This window comes from Ochlerotatus camptorhynchus, unplaced genomic scaffold (assembly GCF_037179485.1).
Source record: "Ochlerotatus camptorhynchus isolate MF236.1 unplaced genomic scaffold, CSIRO-AGI_Acam_v1.1 ptg000155l, whole genome shotgun sequence".
Taxonomy (NCBI): Eukaryota; Metazoa; Arthropoda; class Insecta; order Diptera; family Culicidae; genus Ochlerotatus; species Ochlerotatus camptorhynchus.
The window spans coordinates 382,053-402,800 of NW_027040645.1; the positions used below are offsets into that span (position 1 = coordinate 382,053).

The following is a 20,748-nucleotide window of genomic DNA, read 5'->3' on the forward strand; positions in this document are numbered from 1 at the left end:
ACTGCCCTGAAGCTCTTGATCTTCGCTGAAGTAAATTTTCCTGAAATCTATTAGATTGCCCTGGAGCTGTCGAAACTTACTCTTAAAGATCTTTTAACTTCCCCGCATTTCTATCAATCAGAACTTCTTAAAGGTTTCAATTTTTTTCTTATGTTAATAGATCTACCGTATTAGATTCGACCAACCGAGCTTGGTAAAATATGTAAACTAGTAATCCAGATGGGCATCCGAAAATGCTTCAACTTTTATAAGATGAGAGCATACGAAAATCGATATTTCGATAATTTTTACAAATTTACCACTTTTATGGATGTTTCGAATCTCCCAGAGGACAGTTTCGTGACCACCAGTGTGCGCATGCTGGTCCCAGATTCAAATTCATTCTTGTAGCATCAGAACAAGTGAATTAAAAAAAATCGCTGGGCTATTCGGATCTTCCGGAGGACCGTTTCTTGCGTACCTGTGTCTGTAGTTGGATCATAACCTTCAATCTTCAGTCTTCGTGGTTAGGTATATCAATATTGTCGAAAAAAACAAACACGAAACTCTGCGAACAATTTCAGTTCGAAGTTTGACGATAAGTTTAGCAACTATCGGTGCTAAACCCGAAAACATAAATTCACAATCGTGCTGGCAACGACCGGTGCGTAATCAAGTTGCTAACTAAAATAACAATGGCTAAAGTTGTCAAACTAGCAGCCCGAATAGCAACGCATTTGTGCGGGTGCTCTAAGGCATGATAAAGAACACCCAACCTTCTGTTTTGAAAGTGTATTTGACCATTTTCAGGTAAAATTCAATTTGTCGTAGTTAGGGACTGTTGTATGGATTGATGTCAACAGGATTTTAAATATCAACCCAAGGTGGGAGCTTGTAGTTTCGATATAGTGGAAGCAATCCCTTATTCATTAATTTATTTTTGATAAATTTGTTTATTTACCGTCTATTTTCGGAAAAAAAAAAATAGAAGAGCATCAGCTAGACACTAATCCAGTCAGTAAAATTTTACTAGGTTTTTGAATTGCGTAACTGTTTGGTAAATGTTTTAAAATCTGTGGAAGGTGATACTATAAGGAAGCCTTAGCGTGACACTTCAAAGGCACAAATGTCAACTTCCACAAAACATACAAATTTGAAATTGCTACTCTCTTTTTGTCTATTTCATTGATTCTTTCGATAACGATCATTTGAATTTTTCCCGACTTAAGTAATTCAAAAACCCAGAAACAAACTACTGACTCGTGTACAATAATCCAAGTGTGTGTAAATAACTTGCCGGACAAAAAATTTATAGCCGAGTTTTTCCACCTCATCGATCGTACCTGTATCACTTATGTACTTACCTAAACCAGTTTGCTGTAATATTGTAATTATTTTTGATGCGTTTTTGCAATTTAGCATAAGAATATACTCTTTTCGAGGTAACCACCCTGCAGATTTGAATTGACAGTCTCGAATTAAATTTGCATACAAAATGTAGTGGGATCAATTGTGCTTAATTTTTTGACACGGAAACAAGGCATATGGTGCTTATACGATCCAAAAATACAGAATGATTGTCGTGAAACAAGCGATCAATGAACCGAATAATAACGCTATGTCAGAAGTGGAAAGCAATAATGATATAATCTTCTTCCTTATTTTTCATGACAAGCAGCTCGTGCGACACAACTCACTCGGGACGGTAGAAGGTAACGAGCAAATTGTTGGCAAGCTGCTTCACGAAGTAAAGCCGAAGATGATACACGTGTGTTAATGGGATTTTTTTTGTTATGTCTTTTCTCGATTCATATCAAGCTATGTCTTCATGCGTGTATATTGCAACAAAGCAGGCAAGCAATATATCATTATCCTTCTACCACTCGGATCGAGCTATGTTAAGGTCCAAACGCAATGTGGACGGAAGCGGAACGGAAACGGAAAGTTTGACAGTTGTCACAAATGACATCAAGACGCCTAACCGAAGTCGATTTGATTCTAACTAGTTTTCAAGCCGACAAGTAGGCTTACTCAGATCGGGCTTTTCCGCTGCTGCTGCCGTTCCGCTTCCGCTGTCATTGCGTTTGGGCCTTTACAGAGCGAGTTTGTCATGGTAGCCGTAGCAACCGTTTTGTCTGTATCGTTGGTTGCTTTATGTGTTTTGATTCGCTGATCCTCACTATCGAACGTCGCCATTGTTTCCACAATTCATCGCAACCGTTCCAATTGTCCATCGCCATCGCTCTCGCCACCCATCGCCGTCGCCTCGCCACCCATCGCCATCTTCATCCGTTGCCTTTATTCGAGGTCATCGTGGGGTTCACGCTTTTGTGGTCAGTACAAACCAACACCGCTACTGCTATCATCAGTATTTAAATACTGAAGTGAGAGGATTAGCCAGTGAGATCGTTAAGAAGAGATATTCGTGAGTACGGTGAGTTTTGTTTTACGACAAGTGTTGAAGAAATGTCGACGTTCATCGGATCGGTTGAGCCGTACATACCCCGTACGCCTTTTAGTTACGTACACTGAAAGGTTACAGTATGTTTTTAACTACAATAACGTATCTGAAGCCAATCGCAAATCATTTATTACGGTTAGTGGTACTGCAGTTTTTTCAGAGCTAAAAAAACAGTATCCTGGTGTTGATTTAGATACCTTGCAATATAATGACATTATCACGCGGTTGAAGAATAGGTTCGATAAGAAAGACGGCAAAATGGTTCAAAAGTCCATCTTTTATGACAGGTGTCAACGCAAGGATGAACCAGCAGAAGGATTTATTTTGGACGTGAAGCGTCTTGCGGAAAATTGTGGTTTGGTGCATTGAAAAGTGATATTATTCGGGATCGTCTTGTGTTTGGAGCCTATGATCAAAAGGTTCGTGAGAGTTTGATAGAGGAGGAAGAACCAAGTCCAAAAGAAACGGAAAGTATTTTGATCGCTCGGGAACAGTTAGCAAGAAGTACACACAAAATAGAGCAGCCCACTGAACGAGTAAGTGCAATTGAAAGGCTTGGTCCTCGTAGCCGACGAGATCAATCCCACTGGAATGGTAGGAAAGAAGTGCATCCACGAGTGGGAGGCAACCCATCTCGTCGTGACTATCCAAGCCGCAGTCGGTCTGATTCCAGGCAAAGGTATAACAATGTACTGTGTAGTTTCTGCAAGCACCGTGGCCACGTTAGGAAGAACTGCTTTCAACTATAACGTTCACGCCAGCCGGTTTGCTTCGTAGCAAGGTGAGCAACGTGACAGCAGAGGAAAAAGGATACGATTTCAAGTGGAATGATCAATCGCTCGTTAGCGAGTCGGATAAAGATCTGGTATGCATGTCGATCACTTCTGGATTGCAGGTAAATTAACCAGTTTTTGTTGTAGCTAATATCAATGGAAAGGGTATTCAGATGGAGATCGACAAGGGATCAGCTGTCTCAGTAATAAGTGAGCAAAAATACTTGGAAAATTTTAAACGTTTGTCACTATTGCCATGTAATAGAAAGTTATCCATAGTAAACGGAGCTAGACTTAGCATTTTAGACTATATTGATGTTAGTGTCGTTTTGAAAAATTTGACACATAATGTAAACTTAGTAATTTTAGAGGGACGTAACAATTTCGTACCTTTAATCGGTCGTGATTGGCTTGACGTGTTCTTCCTGGGGTGGAGAACGAAGTTCTTATGTCCTGTATTGGTCAATAGTTTAAAAGCCAAAGATGAACGAGAAGTGACAATTGACGAATTGAAACAAAAATTTGAAAAAGTTTTCAGCAATGATTGTTCAATCCCTATCAAAGGTTTCGAGGCGGATTTTGATCTTAAAGAAGATCGTCCTATTTTTAAGAAATCATATACAGCGCCATTACGTATGAAGGAGAAGGTAATAGATCATTTAAGTACACTTGAGAACAGTGGTATAATAACGCCAATTAAAGTCAGCGAATGGACTTCGCCTGTTGTAGCTATTGTAAAAAAAGATAATGGCATAAGACTTGTAGTGGATTGTAAGGTGTCAATTAATAAATTGATTGTACCAAACACCTATCCACTGCCTTTAGCTCAAGATATTTTCGCCACATTATCTGAGTGTACAGTCTTTTGTTCGCTCGACTTAGCAGGAGCATATACGCAGTTAAAACTTTCAGAAAGGTCAAAGCGATTCATGAAAATTGGATTCTTTAGAACATCGACATAATACTTATAAGCTCTTATACAACAATGTATACAAGTTTTAATAGCATTGGTAGAAAATGCGATACAAAGATGCGTACCGTTTTACTTCACAAAATAATTATATATTGAAATGCATACACACTTAATCACCGTTTCCCTGCTCGATAAAATTTTTTTACAGTTTTTCAACTGTAAATCACCTAAATTACCGAACATTCACCTATTCTAAATATAACTACTGACTACTGACAAGCAAAGCACACATGATCCGAAGGATAGGTGTGTATGAGAAAATTTGCGGAAATAATCAACGGCAACCCGGTGGGAGGGGATGGGACCCCACTGGTTCCCTTAAATTTTATTTTGCAAAGTTTCTTATACCTTCCGATCATGTGTGCTCTGCATCTCAGTATCTTCAAAATTAACCACTTCATTCGAGCAGTTGAAATGACGTTTACTACCGCTCGAGCTTTGAACTAAAACATTATTTTGAGATTTTTCCTTCTAGAAACACGAGCAAAATAGCCATCATTTGTGCGTTTTATAGAAAAATAAAAATTAGTTGGTCCAGTTTTGTGGAATTGCTGTTTCTAAATATAACTAATATATATATATATAAGTCACGCCAAAACTGCTCAAAAAGTGGTCAATTAAAAAAAAGCAATCAACCTTAGATAGCATTCTAATTGTTTTTCAATAGTTGCACTGTTGGAACCAAAAATAATAGTGAGAGAGAAGAGATGAGAGTACTGAGCATACCGAAGAGTTTAAATCAACTCTGATTAGTCTAAACTGTATTGGTTGTTGACAATCGCAATATGGACCGAAAAGTTGTGAATTACCATAGAAAGGAAGAACGCATAACACTTTTTTGAGACGTATTGAGAACTTTGTAGTTTATCACTAATGTTTGGTCATATAATTAATTAGTAAACAATAAAACAAAATATAGCAAACGTAATCTACGCAGCATTAGTTTCGCTTCCTTTATCGCACACAGTAAAATGAAATAAATTGCATATGATACACACTCCTTTTTTTTTGCTTTATTACGTCCCTACTGAGACTCCCTAGCCGGCTCTCAACTGAGTGTTCATTGGATAGGGTAGAGAACTACTTCGGCCTAATCGCCCATTTTGGGCCTATCGAGCATAAAACTTCAAATAAATCCATGATTTCAGAGTTAATAAGTCAATTATGCGTTTGGCACGATACTTTAGTTAATAAGCTTCCGAACGAAGTCAATTATAATACGTGATATGAAGGTTTGCACTCATAATTCTCAAAAACAAAAGAAGCGTTCCGACCGAATCAATTTTTATCTTCATCCGATAGGCCGAAGTGAATTCATTGGCGTTTCAATGGCGTTTCAATGCGTTAGGCTGAGTTTAGAATTCGTAGGCCGAGTTTGGCGTCAAGAAGCAGTGTTAGACTTTTGACAATATCTCAACGATTGGTTTCTCTTTATCAAATCTTAAGGTACATACGGAAAGGTAAATAAATTTGGAAGCCATCAGTAATAATAACATTCCGTTTGGTGCTAAACTGCGATTAAGAAAGACTAAGTGCGGGTTGTGTTTAATAGGCCGGAAATGGGGTAGTTAACCCTACTTCCACAGTTTTTAACTGAGAGCTTTCTAAGTCAGTACCATTTTTGCATTAGTATTATTGTGTGGCAAGTACAATGGGCATAGACAGGGAGTTCAAGGATTTTTTTCGATTATATGTATGTATAACTTTAAAAATATATATAATCCAAAATCGAAAAATACACATTGCTTATTTTTTGATATGTTGTGTAAAAATGCCAAAATTTTATGGAAAAATACACAAACTTATTATCCTCTCTGTCTACAATTTTGTTCATTTTAATCAAAAATATAAATGTTTATACTCTAAACATATTCAAACAGGGAATTGAAAATATCCTTCTTGTTTACATTCGGCAAAGTCAACTGAAAACGGTCCACAAGCAGCGGAACCGAAGTAAAGTGTCCGGAAACCCACGTAGGCAAGTGTTTCAAGCTCGACAAAACCGGCGGAACAATGTCAACGTCACTCCCGTTTCTGATGCCGATCCCCAAATCATCCTCAACCCCACCCGACGTCGAAAGAAAAACGAATCCGAAATGGATTCTCCCCCAACACCAAACGTAGAAAGAGGCCGGTATGAGGACCAGCGTCAGAAACGACTTAACGACGTTAAAATCACAAAGTTTCACCGATTCTACTGAACTGGAACCCCCGGACAACCACCCCGACGGGCCACCGGATCTCAGACCACCCGCAGACCATCCTTAATTACACCGAAAAATAGCAGGAATTTAAATGCCCTGTACAGATTTCCATTTATTTGCTATCCATTTTTGTTTTGTTTTATCCCACGTTCACTATATTGTATATGTTACGTTTATTTAAAAAATATTCATGTTGAGAATAAACGTGAATATTTTTGTGATCAAAAATGAATATATTTATTTTGAATAGGCGTAACACGTTTTTATATTTTTCTTTGAAAAATCAGTGATGTATTTTTCTTCGTTTTTGAGATACGATTTTTTGAAATCATCATGTTTAGAAATTTCTAGTCTAGGATCAGAAATTGAAATAATTAAGTAATGTAACCATGTTACATTTGACATGTATCAATGGAGACGCAGGGTAATCTAGTCGTATTTGAGTAATGAGCGAAATTTCTAAACATGATAATTTCATCAAATCGAAACTTAAAAACTAAAAAATACATTGCTGATTTTTTATATGTTTTGTAGAAAAGCCTGAATTTTCAAAGAAAAATATAAAAAAAGTGTTAAGTCCATTGTCTACAAACCATGAAAACCATAAAAAAAAGTAGAAGGGATAAGTTTTGGAGTCATAACATATTAAGGAAGTTCATGTGCACACTAGCGCCACGTAGTGAGCGTGTTCTGAACTAATATGAACATCATCCAAAAGGACTTGATCACCTGCACAACTTTGCTGAAAACAGCAACTTTCTATATGGCCAGGCTCTCGAGATACAGTTTATATAGGAATTGCACATGCACACTAGCGTTGCGTAGTGAGAGAGTTCTGAACTAATATGGCCACCATCCAAAAGGACTTGATCACCTGCACAACTTTGCTGAAAACAGCAACTTTCTATATGGCCAGGCTCTCGAGATACAGTTTATATAGGAATTGCACATGCACACTAGCGCTGCGTAGTGAGAGAGTTCTGAACTAATATGGCCACCATCCGAAAGGACTTGGTCACCTGAACAACTTTGCTGAAGACAGTAACTTTATATATGGTCAGGATCACGAAATATTCTATGTTGGAAATATGATCCATATATTATAGCGCCCGTCATAAGTAACATAAACGTGAAGCGCCTCTAGCGGCGTAGCTCCCAATTTAACCTGAATCCAATGGCACAGGCTTGTTGGTTTAACCCAGTACAGCAACTTTGTCGAAGACAGTATAGCTTTATGTATTGAAACAAATGAGGTAATCCACTACAGCCCCCATTAGTGAAAATCCCATAAGCTGTGGGTTAGGGTGCTTCATTCTGAAAAAAGTGATGAATTTCTGATGGGCCACCCTCCAGTTCGATTCATAGCCCCAAAATATGAACCTGTGCAAAAATTGGTAAAGATTGATGAAGGTTTAGAGGTCGCGCCAATGATTTGAAATTTGTATGGGAATTACTATGGAAGAATTTAAAAAATCGCTTATATCGCTATAACTTTGCTTCTACTTGTCCAAATGTCGAAAAAATTTAGTATGTTATTGCTATGGCAATAAACAAAAAGCCTACAGTTGCTACGCTCAGTTTTGCAGCGTATCAAGAATTATAAAAATGTGAAAAAATGGCAAAATAGGGTAAATTGACAGATGAATATGTACAAGGCAACAACGCCAATTTCATCGCAACAACAACAGGCTTGTTGATCATTGTCATGACAACCACATATTTTTTTTTTTCAACGTTTGGACAACTACAACCAAAGTTAGAGCAATGTAAACGAAAATCAATAATTTCCCATACTAATTCACCAAAATCTCCATACAAAATCCAAATCATTGGCGCGACCTCTAAACCTTCATCAATCTTTACCATTTTTTGCACAGGTTCATATTTTGGGGCTATGAATCGAACTGGAGGGTGGCCTATCAAAAATTCATCACTTTTTTCAAAATGAAACACCCTACTGTGGGTATCCTTATTCGCGGTTCCTTATTCACGCCCCCGTTACCCCGGCAATAAGGATTCCTGACTGTACCAATTGTTACGAAATTCTGAGAACCACTATATCGTTTTGCTATGGAATGGCTGTATATACATCCACCTCCCCCCATCTATTCCAACACTCATGGTATATGGACAGCCTTTAAAGAAGGCCTCAAGAGTTTATTCATCCACCATAATTATTTCCGTAAATCCATATCCGAAATGCGATTTTTTCCAACTATCAAATCACACACACACTAAGATAATGCAAACATCTGCATTGGTAATCTGAACACACATTGTATACGGAAGCTGTTTTACACCTATTTTCTTGAAATTGCTTACTCACGGAACTTGCCGTCGAGAGATGTATGCATTAGTAAGACGACTACTTGCGGCTATCAATGGCAAAGGCAGTAAGTTGATAACACTTCACCCGAGAGCGGTGTTCTAAGATACTATACGAAGTGGGGAGTAATCTGTTGATAGCTGAACACGAATGAAATTATTTCTGGACAAATAACCACAAGCTGTCGGGAACCGAATTTTCATTGTAAAATAATAGTGAGTGTTCTGCTGTTCTGCTTAGACAATCATGCTGCTCAAGCAAGTGTTCAAGGGATGTTTCAAGTTGTGCGTTATGATTCAAACTTTTATTGGTCAAAAGTAGATATACTGCAATTCAAAATGTGCGCAATTACTATTACCTATTCGATTGGCAAAAACGAACATTATTGAAAACTTACATGTAAAGCATAATATATCGGTGGACTTCAAATAATTATAATTTAACTAAAAGAGGTTTAATACGTTTGAAAAGCTATACGCGGGTGAGAACGGTGTGATGAGTACATCGAGTGACTATCTTGTTTTATTTGTCACACTGAGATCAGTGCCTCACTACATACCTCTGGACACGTTCATATCTTATCAATGCGCCTCCAGTATAGCAAACCATGTGTATATTGCTTTGATTCGGTCAAAACATGCCTTTTGATAAAAGCAATCATTTAGTATTTCCGATACGTTAATCCTTTTCGCACAGTTCGATCAATACGCCAATATACATCTCAAATGTCCTCAGATGTAGTATCAAATCAAACGTTAATCAGTATACAGCTGACAATTGTGTGAGCAATCATGAAGAGTATTGTGGAAGCTTTTTGTGATTATGAAAGAAGTGAGTTCGCATTCGGATCCTCCATGAACATAGAAGATACTTTGTTTCAACACATTCTTGGTATGTATTTGTATGCTACTGTCTTTGAATATTCCGATGTTTCTTTTTTACCAAGCTATAATTCAAAAGTTACTATCATACCTACATAACAATTTTATCAACCAAAAATTGCATATCATTTTGAGTGACTAAATTGGAAAAGGAAATGTAAATTAGGTGTTAGTGCCGCAACACTGAATGATTCGGTTCTGACGACTTAAATTTGGATTCACGTCCTTCTTTGTATATGCACAAAATTATTCTGTGTCTTTCGAAAGCCTTTAGCATATTGACAATCACACACAATGCAGCGGGTCATACAATTACAGTTTCGTTTTTGTTTTATCGATGAAATTTAATTTACATCGCTTTCAAGCTTGATACTAAATCAATATAGGAACGGAGCAACTTAACATAGGTCAGATGTCGTCTGATATCGGAATATAAGGTTACCGATATATTCACTTCAAGTAAATCCTACTGTGTACATTCAATCTTATGTGCATCGCCAGTTTTGTTGTACTTTCAGTCTATTTCTGTCCTGCATGGTCATACATAACTCATCGACATGTCACTTTTGCATCAAATTTAATAGCACGCACTGCTTTTATATAAAAGACGAACAAAAATGCAAGCTCATTTATCTGGGCGACGTGGCGTTAACTTATTTTCGTATTTACACCTAGCTCCGATTGGTCTTATCAAGTTTGCGAACGCCAACCGTTTACTTAAGTTAGATTTATGGCTCTTAGAAAAATATTCGTTGTCACTTGTGATTCTAGATCGAGATGCAGCTAATCAAGAGCAACCGATTGAGCATACAATTATTATGATGCGAAAATATTATTTTGAGATAATTATTATGTTTCATAATAATGTGCAGATGGGTAGAAATCACGCTTGATTCATTTTAGCGAAATTCGATCAATTTCCGATGTCTTGTTAAAATCTTGAGGAAGCATGTTTTTGAATCATGGCATATTTTTTACCTGTTAAGTACTCTCTAATACCCTGGACAGACTATGGCTTATATCATGTAATATAAGCTGTCTTGCAATGAGCACTCATACATCTAGTTTTCACTGGAAATCCTATGTATGAGTGCTCATTGCAAGACAGCCTATATTACATGATATAAGCCATAGTCTGTCCAGGGTATAAAGAGTCTTCTCTGAAAATTTCATGATATTTGGTGTAATAGTTAAACAGTTTTATCTGGCTTTAATAGTATTTACATACGTAGGACGTAAGAATGTTTCGATATGTACGGCAAAAGTACGCACTGTTCCTAAAGGCAGGTAAACGAAAAAAAGAGCCAATGATTCTGAGTAGAATTTAAATCTCTACTTGAAAATTACTTGCATGAATTACGAAAATTATTTGATTTTAATTTTATTTTGTATGATTCTATGCAAATCTTCATCGCTCAAAAACTACCGTTTTTTTTTTTTATCTAGTTCGTTTATTTGGAAGGCTCAATCGCGTTAGCTTTACGGAGCCGATAATTCATTGTTCACTGTGTGTAACAAAATTCACTTAATTCTATGTCTAGTAGGAGTTGGGCCGATTACTCGCGGCTTACTCGAGGTTAGAAGGGTACATTTTCGAAGGATAGGATCAGGGGAGGAGCTTGGGGTAGGGTTTCGTTGTCTCATCAGAGCGTTGTCGCCAGTATGAACGGTAGTGCTGTTCTAGCTTCGTCCGGAGTTCGACCGGCTATGGTGGGTGACCAGTGGGCGACGATGAGACTCATCGAGACGGGGGGACAAGACAAACAAAAACTAATAAAGAGAGACAAAAGACAAAAGGAATTAAATTCTTATACTAGACATTTGAAGAAAAACATAAACGGACTGCATATAGCAGAGATCACGGGTTGCCAACACGTCTCTGATAGGAACATAGGGTTGTCTTCCTTGGGCCTCGAGGGTATTCAAAAGTCGCTCTCTGGCGGCGTCATTATCCGTACATTGCCAAACTGCGTGTTCGATGTCATCGTAACCGTTTCCACACCGACAGATGTTGCTGTCCACGAGGTTTATTCTATTGAGATGAGCATCTAGCGAGTAGTGGTTGGACATAAGTCTACTCATCACGCGAATGAAGTCACGACTTAAGTCCAAGCCTTTAAACCACGCTCTCGAAGAAACATTAGGAATAATTGAATGTAACCACCGTCCAAGATTTCCAGTGTCCCAATCGGTTTGCCAACTCGAAAAGGTACTCTGACGCACTAAATGGTAAAATTCATCGTGTGAAATTTGCCTGTCATACAATTCGCCTTCCTGTGCGCCCACCTTTGCGAGAGAGTCCGCCTTCTCATTGCCTGGGATTGAGCAATGTGAGGGGACCCATACAAAGGTAATCATATATGATCTTTCGACCAGCACACACATCTGCTCCCTTACCTTTGAAAGGAAATAAGATGAGTGCCTACCTTGTTTCATCGACCGAATAGCCTCAATCGAACTGAGACTATCCGAGAAGATGAAGTAATGGTCTGCGGGCATGTTGGAAATCATCCCCAATGCGAAGTTGATTGCTGCCAGCTCAGCAACAAAAACGGAACAAGGTTCCTGGAGTTTGCGGAAGGCGCTAGAGTTTTCATTGAAGACACCGAAGCCAGTGGATCCACTGAGACGAGACCCGTCTGTAAAATATCTTTTCATGCAATTGACTTGTTGGTACTTTTCAGTAAAAATACGCGGAATAATAATAGGTCGAAGTTGATCGGGAATCCCATGAGTTGCTTGTTTCATGGTCAGATCATATTCAATTGAGGAACTGCGATTGGTGAAGTGAACACGGTCTGGAGTATAACAAGGAAGACACATATCTGATGATATGTAGTGGTGGTAGATTCTCATAAATCGAGATTGTGTGTTCAGCCCAAGAATTTCTTCAAAATTTGCAATTATAAGTGTGTTCGTCACTCCGCATTTGATTAGTATTCTGAGAGAGAGCTCCCAGAAACGGTTCTGGAGGGGTGTTACTCCTGCCAGAACCTCGAGACTCATGTTATGCGTTGAGTGCATACAGCCTAGAGCAATACGCAGACAACGATATTGAATTCGTTCCAATTTTATTAGGTGACTTTTTCTTGCCGAGAGAAAGCAGAAAGAGCCGTACTCTAGAACAGAGAGAATAGTTGTTTTATAAAGCGTTATGAGGTCTCCCGGATGAGCACCCCACCATGTGCCGCAAATTGAACGGAGAAAGTTGATCCTCTGCTGACATTTTTGCTTCAAATACGTAATATGAGCATTCCAAGTGCACTTTGAATCAAACCAGACCCCAAGGTACTTGAAAGACAATGATTGGGTAATGTTTCTGCCCAAAAGATTAAGCTGCATTTGGGCTGGGTACCGCTTTCGAGTAAACACTACCAGTTCAGTTTTCTGCGGCGAGAATTCGATCCCTAGATTCATAGCCCAAGAAGACAAGTTATCTAAGGAATTTTGCAATGGTCCTTGCAAGTCCACGGCATGTGGACCTCTTACGGAAACCACACCGTCATCTGCAAGTTGTCTTAGCGTGCATTGTTCTGCCAAACAGTTGTCGATATCTTTGACGTAAAAGTTATAAAGAAGAGGGCTGAGACATGAGCCTTGGGGCAGGCCCATGTAGCTAATTCTGGAAGTTGTCAGTTGTCCAAGGGAAAAGTTCATTTGCTTTTCTGACAACAAATTGTACAAGAAATTATTTAAAATTCCAGAAAGTCCACATCTGTGCAGATTGTCTGACAGAATTTCAATGGAAACTGAATCAAAAGCCCCCTTAATGTCCAAGAATACTGAAGCCAATTGCTCCTTGTGTGCAAAGGCCAGTTGAATATCTGTGGAAAGCAGCGCTAGACAATCGTTTGTTCCTTTGCTCTTGCGGAACCCAAACTGTGTATTTGATAGCAAGTTATTTGATTCGACCCAGTGATCGAGTCTCCGAAGGATCATTTTCTCCAACAATTTCCTAATGCACGAAAGCATAGCAATCGGACGGTATGAGTTATGGTCAGACGCTGATTTGCCAGGTTTTTTAATGGCTATTACTTTGACCTGTCTCCATTCAGGCGGTACAATGTTGTTTTCTAGCAAGGAATTGAATAAATCTAGCAAGCGTCTTTTAGCAATATCTGGGAGATTTTTCAGAAGATTGAATTTAATCATATCGCTTCCCGGTGAGGAGTTGTTCGATGAAAGAAGAGCCATAGAGAAATCCAGCATTGAGAATGGTCTATCCAGAGAGCCGCCGCTAGGAGACGCTTCTCGAAGAATATTTTGTGCTGGAACTGAGTCCGGACAGACCTTTTTAGCGAAATCGAATATCCATCGGTTGGAGTATTCTTCACTCTCATTGAAAGATGAGCGGTTACGCATGTTGCGAGCCACCCTCCACAAGGTGTTCATTGAGGTTTCTCGTGAGAGTCCCTCGACGAAATTGCGCCAATAACCGCGTTTTTTTGCTTTGATTAATTGTTTCAGCTTTGTCTCAAGCTTTGAATATTCCTCGAAGTAAGTGGAGGTTTTGTGTCTACGAAAAGCTTTGAAAGCATCAGATTTTTCTACATACAATTTGTGCATTCTTCGTCCCAACCAGGTGTGGCTGGTCTCCTTTTAAAAGGTGCACTTGGAACTTTTCTTTTTTGTGCTTCCAGTGAGCTTTTGTAAATCAAATCGGCTAGGAATCGATATTCTTCCAATGGTGGAAGCGCATCTATTGATTCGACACCGATTGTCACCGCCGTTGCATATTTCTGCCAGTCGATGTTCCTTGTAAGATCAAATGGAACCCGAGATGGTTCTGCAGAGTGAGGGCCACACTTTATTGAAATGATGATTGGCAAATGATCGCTACCATGGGGATCATTGATAACCTTCCACTGACAGTCCAATGATAGCGATCTTGAACACAAAGATAGGTCGAGTCGGCTTTCTCGAGCCGGAGGTTTTGCTATACGTGTCGCTTCACCAGTGTTCAAAATAGTCAAATTGAAATCGTCACATAAATCGTAAAAAATAGCCGCTCTATTGTCGTCATATAGATCGCCCCACCCAGTACCATGGGAGTTCATATCACCCAGAATTAATACTGGGGATGGAAGAATCGAAACTAGATTCCAGAGTTGACTACGGCTAATGGAGGTTCTTGGTGGAACGTATACTGAAGCTATGCAAAGATCTTTGTTCTTCACATTTATTTGGCAAGCGACGATTTCGACGCCTGATAGAGCAGGAAGGGAAATTTTGTAGAAAGGGTAGCACTTTTTGATCCCTAAAAGTACTCCTCCATAAGAATCGTCTCTATCCAGGCGAATAATGTTAAAATCGTGGAAGTTGAGTTCTTTATCGGAAGAAAGCCATGTTTCACAGAGAGCAAATATATCACAATCAGAATTGTGAAGTAAAAATTTGAACGAGTCTAGTTTAGGCACTAGACTACGGCAGTTCCACTGTAGCACAGTGATCATATCTTCAACCTCGTTCGACGAATTATCCATCGAAAGATATGATTGATGCAAGGAGGGGCCATGAAACAGTCAATTGCTTAAGATATGATTCTAATGTTGGAAGCAAGGCAGAAACTAAGCTTCTAAGAGGGTCTTGTATGTTGAACATATTTATTATGAATTCCACAATGTCCGAAAAAGCTAGCAAACCGCGTTCGGACTTGGTTTTCTTTTGAGAAGTTTGAGGAGCAGCTTTTTTGTTTTTCTTTTCTTTGTTGGGTAATGGCGGAAAATCCTTACTGCAGCCAGGAAGTGGAGCAGTAGGAGCCTTCGATTTAATTTTTTCAGCCCCATTACCCTGGGAATTTTGCAATCCTCTGGGAATGACTTTAGTTTTCTTACGGCGCACTTTCGGGGAGGAGCATTTTCGTTTTGAGGATCCGTTCGTTTTCAAAGGTGCGTGTACCACCGTAGAGTCACCCTCATCGGATGAGTCAGAGTCCGATTCTTCAACTGACAAAACCGAAAATTGGTTTGCATCTTGGACGGCTGATGCAGCCTTCAACATTTGAGCATATGTCTGCTTGGAGCGTCCAGAGATTGAACGCTGCACTTTATCGGAGTGCTGCTTGTATATCGGGCACTCCTGCAAGGGGTGAGGATTCTCGCCACAATAAGCGCATTTTACTGATTCTTTGTGGCAAGAATCCTCTTTGTGGTTTTCACCACATTTGCCACAACGAGTTTTGTTGCCGCAATGGCTGGCCGAGTGTCCCAGCCTTTTGCAGTTGGTACAATTATATACCCTCTGTACAAACAACCGCACCGGAAAAAAAGCACCATCAACTTTGACAAAGTTTGGGAGAGCTGAACCAGCGAAAGTCACCCGAAACGAGTCTGAATGCTGATAAACTTTCTTGTCATCTTGCAAAGATACTGAATGCAGTTGCCTAACATCCAGTATCTGTACCTGCTGACCGATTTTCGAGTTTTTGAAGCAACCCGATGCTCGTTTTAAATCCTCGACACTCAGACTCGCGTCGGAGACCACACCTTCTATCTCCACATCTCGAGAAGGGATGTAGATGTTGTACTCAACACTAAACAGCTCATGTTCAGCAATTTTATTTGCCACATCATAAGTCGGTGCTTCTACACGCAGTATATTGAATCTCTCTTTATGTACCAAGATTCCCGGATACTTCCGCAGCAAGTCTCTCGAAATGTCGAGAGTTTTCAAAGGTTTATTTTTAGGCCGAAAAAAGACAACCCATGGTCCTTTCGAAGACGGTTGGTAGTATCTAGTTCGCGCAACGTAGGTATCCGAAGACGCCATGAGTGTTGCGCAAAAGCGATGCACAACCGCTTAAAAAGGAAAGAGAAAAAAAAAAAACTAAAAAAAAAAAACCCTTCACCAATTAAACTACTTAACTACTAGATGTTAATATTTTGTTGCCCAGTGTATAAACAACCAAGCAAAACAAAAACAAAATTATCAAAAAAAAAAAAAAAAAGAAAAACTTTTCACTAGTTGCAAGAAGTTGCACCACTATAGCCCTCACAACCCTATCAGGGGAGAGAGCAAAGCCACGCGCAAAATTGAATAACAAAAGCGCGGCAATGGGCTAGAGAAGACTATTGTATAGTAGGTATACTTAACACCGGCCGGTGCCGGCTGTGTGAGCTGGTGCAGCCACTCCGTTTGCTGCTTTGTTGTTGTTGCTTGCTGCTTTGGAGTGGTGATGAGATGATGACGGTGAGATGATAGTCCACCAATAGCGTCGCTAAAGGTGGCTACTTCCTCTGCTGACTGCGGTTGCCTTGGGCACTGAACTTCGTCCACGGTAGGTAAAACGCGCGATATAAAAAACCACTATGGTGGGAAAAAAAACTCCACCGGCTACGAAACCAATACCCGCAACGGAGACACGAACAAACTACGTCCGGCTACTTCAAGCTATCGGCGAGGAATGAAAAAAAAAAAAAAAAAAAAAACTACCGTTAACGTGGGTTATTCTACTCAGCTTGTAATTCCACTCACTTGACAATTAAATTGATATTGTTCATGCAAATGGTTGAAACTAACGTGTAAATATGTATTATTATGTTCCTTTATGAATGTTCTGTGCAACTGTTAAAAACTTACAGCTTTTTGTTTGATTATAAAAGACAGAACAAAACTAAATTAAACGAGTGGTTCTCAACGTGTCATTTCAACGCCATCTTGGAATTTAAGATGACGGCCATCGTATTTAGAAATACAAACTTCAAATACCCAACAATATGGATACTAGCGGAACGAAGACGACATGTAGATGTCAAAATTCGATGTCCGCAGCCATTTTGGAATCCAAGATCGTGGCCATAGGTTTTTGAAAAAAAACTCAGATCCTTAAATATGGGTATAGGGCTGTTAATAAACTACGTAGACTCTTTAACAAAAGGGGGTTAACAAATGTCTACGGTCCATACAAATTTAAAAGAAAATGTATGGTCGATTGTCTACGTGGGAGGTCTAAAACCTCTAAAAATCGATCTACGTAGTTTATGAACGGGGACGACGTGTAGAGGTAGAAGATCTTTATCACCAATTTAGAACCCAAGATAGCACCCATCTGTTTAGAAAAAATAGACCATCATTTTGGAATCACAAAGAAACCTGAAAACATTTTTCGGGGTATTTGTCAGTTTTTCTTAAACCTATGGCCTGCACCTTGGATTCCAAAATGGTGACAGATGTTGATATTTGACTTCTACACGTTGTCTCCGTTCCGAAAGTACGGAGATGGCTGTCATCTTGGATTACAAAATGGCATCGATTATCGATTTTCGACCTGTACACATTACCCTATTCCGAAAATACTCACATTTCACAGCATCATGCAATATGGGAAAACTGTAGCATATTCAGGCAGTTCACATGCACACTAGTGGCACGTAGTGAGTGAATTCTGAGCTAATATGAACACCATCCGGAAGCAAGTATGATAAAATTCATTCACTCGCACCACATAATCAAAATAGCCATCCTCACATATAAACAGATTGCCGAACGAGTGTAAATCCTTCCAACCAAGTGACTCTGCAGATCGACTCGGAACTGACACTGAAGAAGAAAAGCGGGATAAACTGTAAGGCAGCCGAACAATTTTCTCTACCGAGGGAGAACCAGATTGAATGCCTAAAATCCTAATGCAAACGATTTAAATAGCCGAGTTAGATAGTTTTTGGCTCAGTGATTTAAATCAGTTGAATTGACCACAGCAGTTTTACAGTATTTGCGTGACGCTAATGTTTAGGTGTTACAGTATAACAGTTTTCTCCATATGAACAGTAATTTGTGTTTAAGGCTAGAAAATTAAAAAAATAGAATCTTTCTGCAAAATTCTCATTCAGCTCACTCAGCAAAATGCAATTGTAAAAGGCTCAGCATGAAAAAAATAATAAGTTAGGAATCATCCACACTACTACACTCAGAATCATTCATATTATGCTTAGCCGTCTGTTTTGCAATGAGCCGTCTGTTTTGCAAAAAGCAATGCGAATACGAACAAAATCAATGCGGCTTGCACAAGCTGCTGTTCATTTCTGATGTTGTATGCGTGTGAGTGAGTAGTAAATGCAAAATGAAACGATTTTGCCCATGCTTGCCCGGAAAACTGTGGTCATCTTATCAACTTACCTAAGACAGCAACTTTCTATATGGCAAGGATCTCGATATACAGCTTATACAGGAAGTTCTGAACTACACTCAAAAAATTTATCACATATCTAATGGATGAAATCCATGTGAATTTCACATAGCTTTCCTATGATCACATAGCAGCAAATCCCAACACAAAATCACATGAATATTATGAGGCCGATGAAATTCATGTGAAAAATCACATAGAGTTAATGTGATAGCATAAATTTTATGTGAAATTCAGATGAATTCCATTGAATTTGATTATGGATGAAAATCATGTGCATTTCCAATGGCAACTACATGAAAACTATTTTCGGTGTAGTAAAACCATAATCCGAAGGGATTTGGTCACCTGAACATTTCAGTGCCAACATTTCAAAGGGGCGTAATTGCATTTGTAAACAATGGCTTTAGTCGTCGATTTCTCGCGAATGAAAGCTCACTCATGAAAATAAATGACACCAGCACGCAGAGGAATGTTTCCTGTATCAGCTAGCATTTGTAATTTGGAGGTGTAGGTTTTCATTTGCGGGAAATCGACGTCTAAAGCCATTGTTTACAAAAGCAATTACGCCCCTTTGAAATGTTGGCACTGATTTTTGCTATATATATTAGACTAGAGTCGGTGTATAATGAGTCACGCCAAGAGAAAAACAGTTGAACTCGCATCACGGTTTCCGAAGGATTCCTTTTCTCTTCACTTGGCAACAGAGGACTTCTACATCAACTTTAAATGACTTCTAGCGAGAACCAAAAATAACGGCTGTAGTGAATCATAATATCAGTGATTTTGTCAAATTATCTTATCAAAAAATAGTAGAAATTCTCATTACTGATCAAAACCAAACGTATCCCATGACCATTTAATGCTCGCTGCGTGTTTACGATGATTTCTTAAATTTTATTTTATATTTCATTGCAATACCTTTCGTAGACCTTTCATAGCATCGTAATGTTTATTTACTTTGCACGATAGGTAGCCGATTTGACAGTTCAATAGGTAGACTTGGCTTCACTCTTGGCGTGACTCATTATACACCGACTCTAATTAGACCTTTTCATTTTAACAGAAATGTTCGGGATGCTCCGGGTCAACCGTGATTACTGTTCGTTATGTTAATTTGAACTTCTGTGCAAATTTTTAGCAAAATCGGTGATGATTTAGAGGTGCTTCGTGTTAATTTTATGTTTTAAGGTAATTTACGGCTTATAATATTTGTATCTCGAGACTGAAACAATGAAAACTGCTGTAACAACTTTCATAGCAAAGCTTAATGTGTTATCTACCAACTTTGTGACTAAAGGTTGACTATTCAAAGTTATTTTATTGAAGTTTGACTAAGTTTAATACTCGAAGATATCTTAAAAAGTAAAGATTTTTAAAGTATTTGTTCTACGAACTTTCCACCCATATGATATAAAAATGTGTAGTCTACGGTATAATGTTCTTTATACTGTTCTAAAAATTTCGTTGAAACATAGTTTTCGTGTAGATTCCATAAATTGAGAGATAAAAATCAGAAAAGAGGCCGTTATAGCTGAAATTCACAAGACAACAAAGCCAATAAAAGTTTCAATTAGATTGACAGAACATAGTTGCATTGCTTTTCAATGACGACCAATGACTGTTTCATTGATAGATGATTTTTTTAGAAATATGAATCCTCAGTAGACGTGTTTTTTAATCAGATGCAAGTGTCGCTCAAGCCATCCAAAATGTTCATTATTTTATAGTATATTGCTGTTAAACACGTCTACTGAGGATTCATATTTCTAAAATAAAATATATGTATACATTTTTGTTTTTGTTTTATTATAGTCATTTTAACGCTCTTGGTTCATTTGTGACTTGTACGGGGTGAGATTTGAACTCGTGACTTTGGCGTGAGAGGTATGGATGCTAATCACTACGCGGGGTCACCCCCGAATATTAATATGTAATATAGTCATGCTGTTATGATTTTCCTAATTGTTGAATTGTAAAAATAAATTAAAGACATGGTCAAATGAAAGCTCTTTTCATGTTCATTC

At 38.7% G+C, this 20,748-nt stretch overlaps 1 protein-coding gene across 3 annotated transcripts in view; it reads left to right on the forward strand.

The window, feature by feature from the left end:
- The window catches only part of Hnf4 (Hepatocyte nuclear factor 4), a 92,138-nt gene that overhangs the window by 14,162 nt on the left and 57,228 nt on the right, over positions 1 to 20,748 (forward strand). The window contains exon 1 of one of the 3 annotated variants that reach the window (XM_065222058.1): positions 8,980 to 9,607. The exons of 1 other annotated variant lie outside the window; for it this stretch is intronic. In XM_065222058.1, coding sequence (XP_065078130.1) covers positions 9,508 to 9,607 — 100 coding nt within the window. In that variant the 5' untranslated portion in view covers positions 8,980 to 9,507. Of the gene's footprint in view, positions 1 to 8,979; positions 9,608 to 20,748 lie in introns of those variants that run through there. One more of the 3 variants, XM_065222057.1, reaches the window with a different exon arrangement.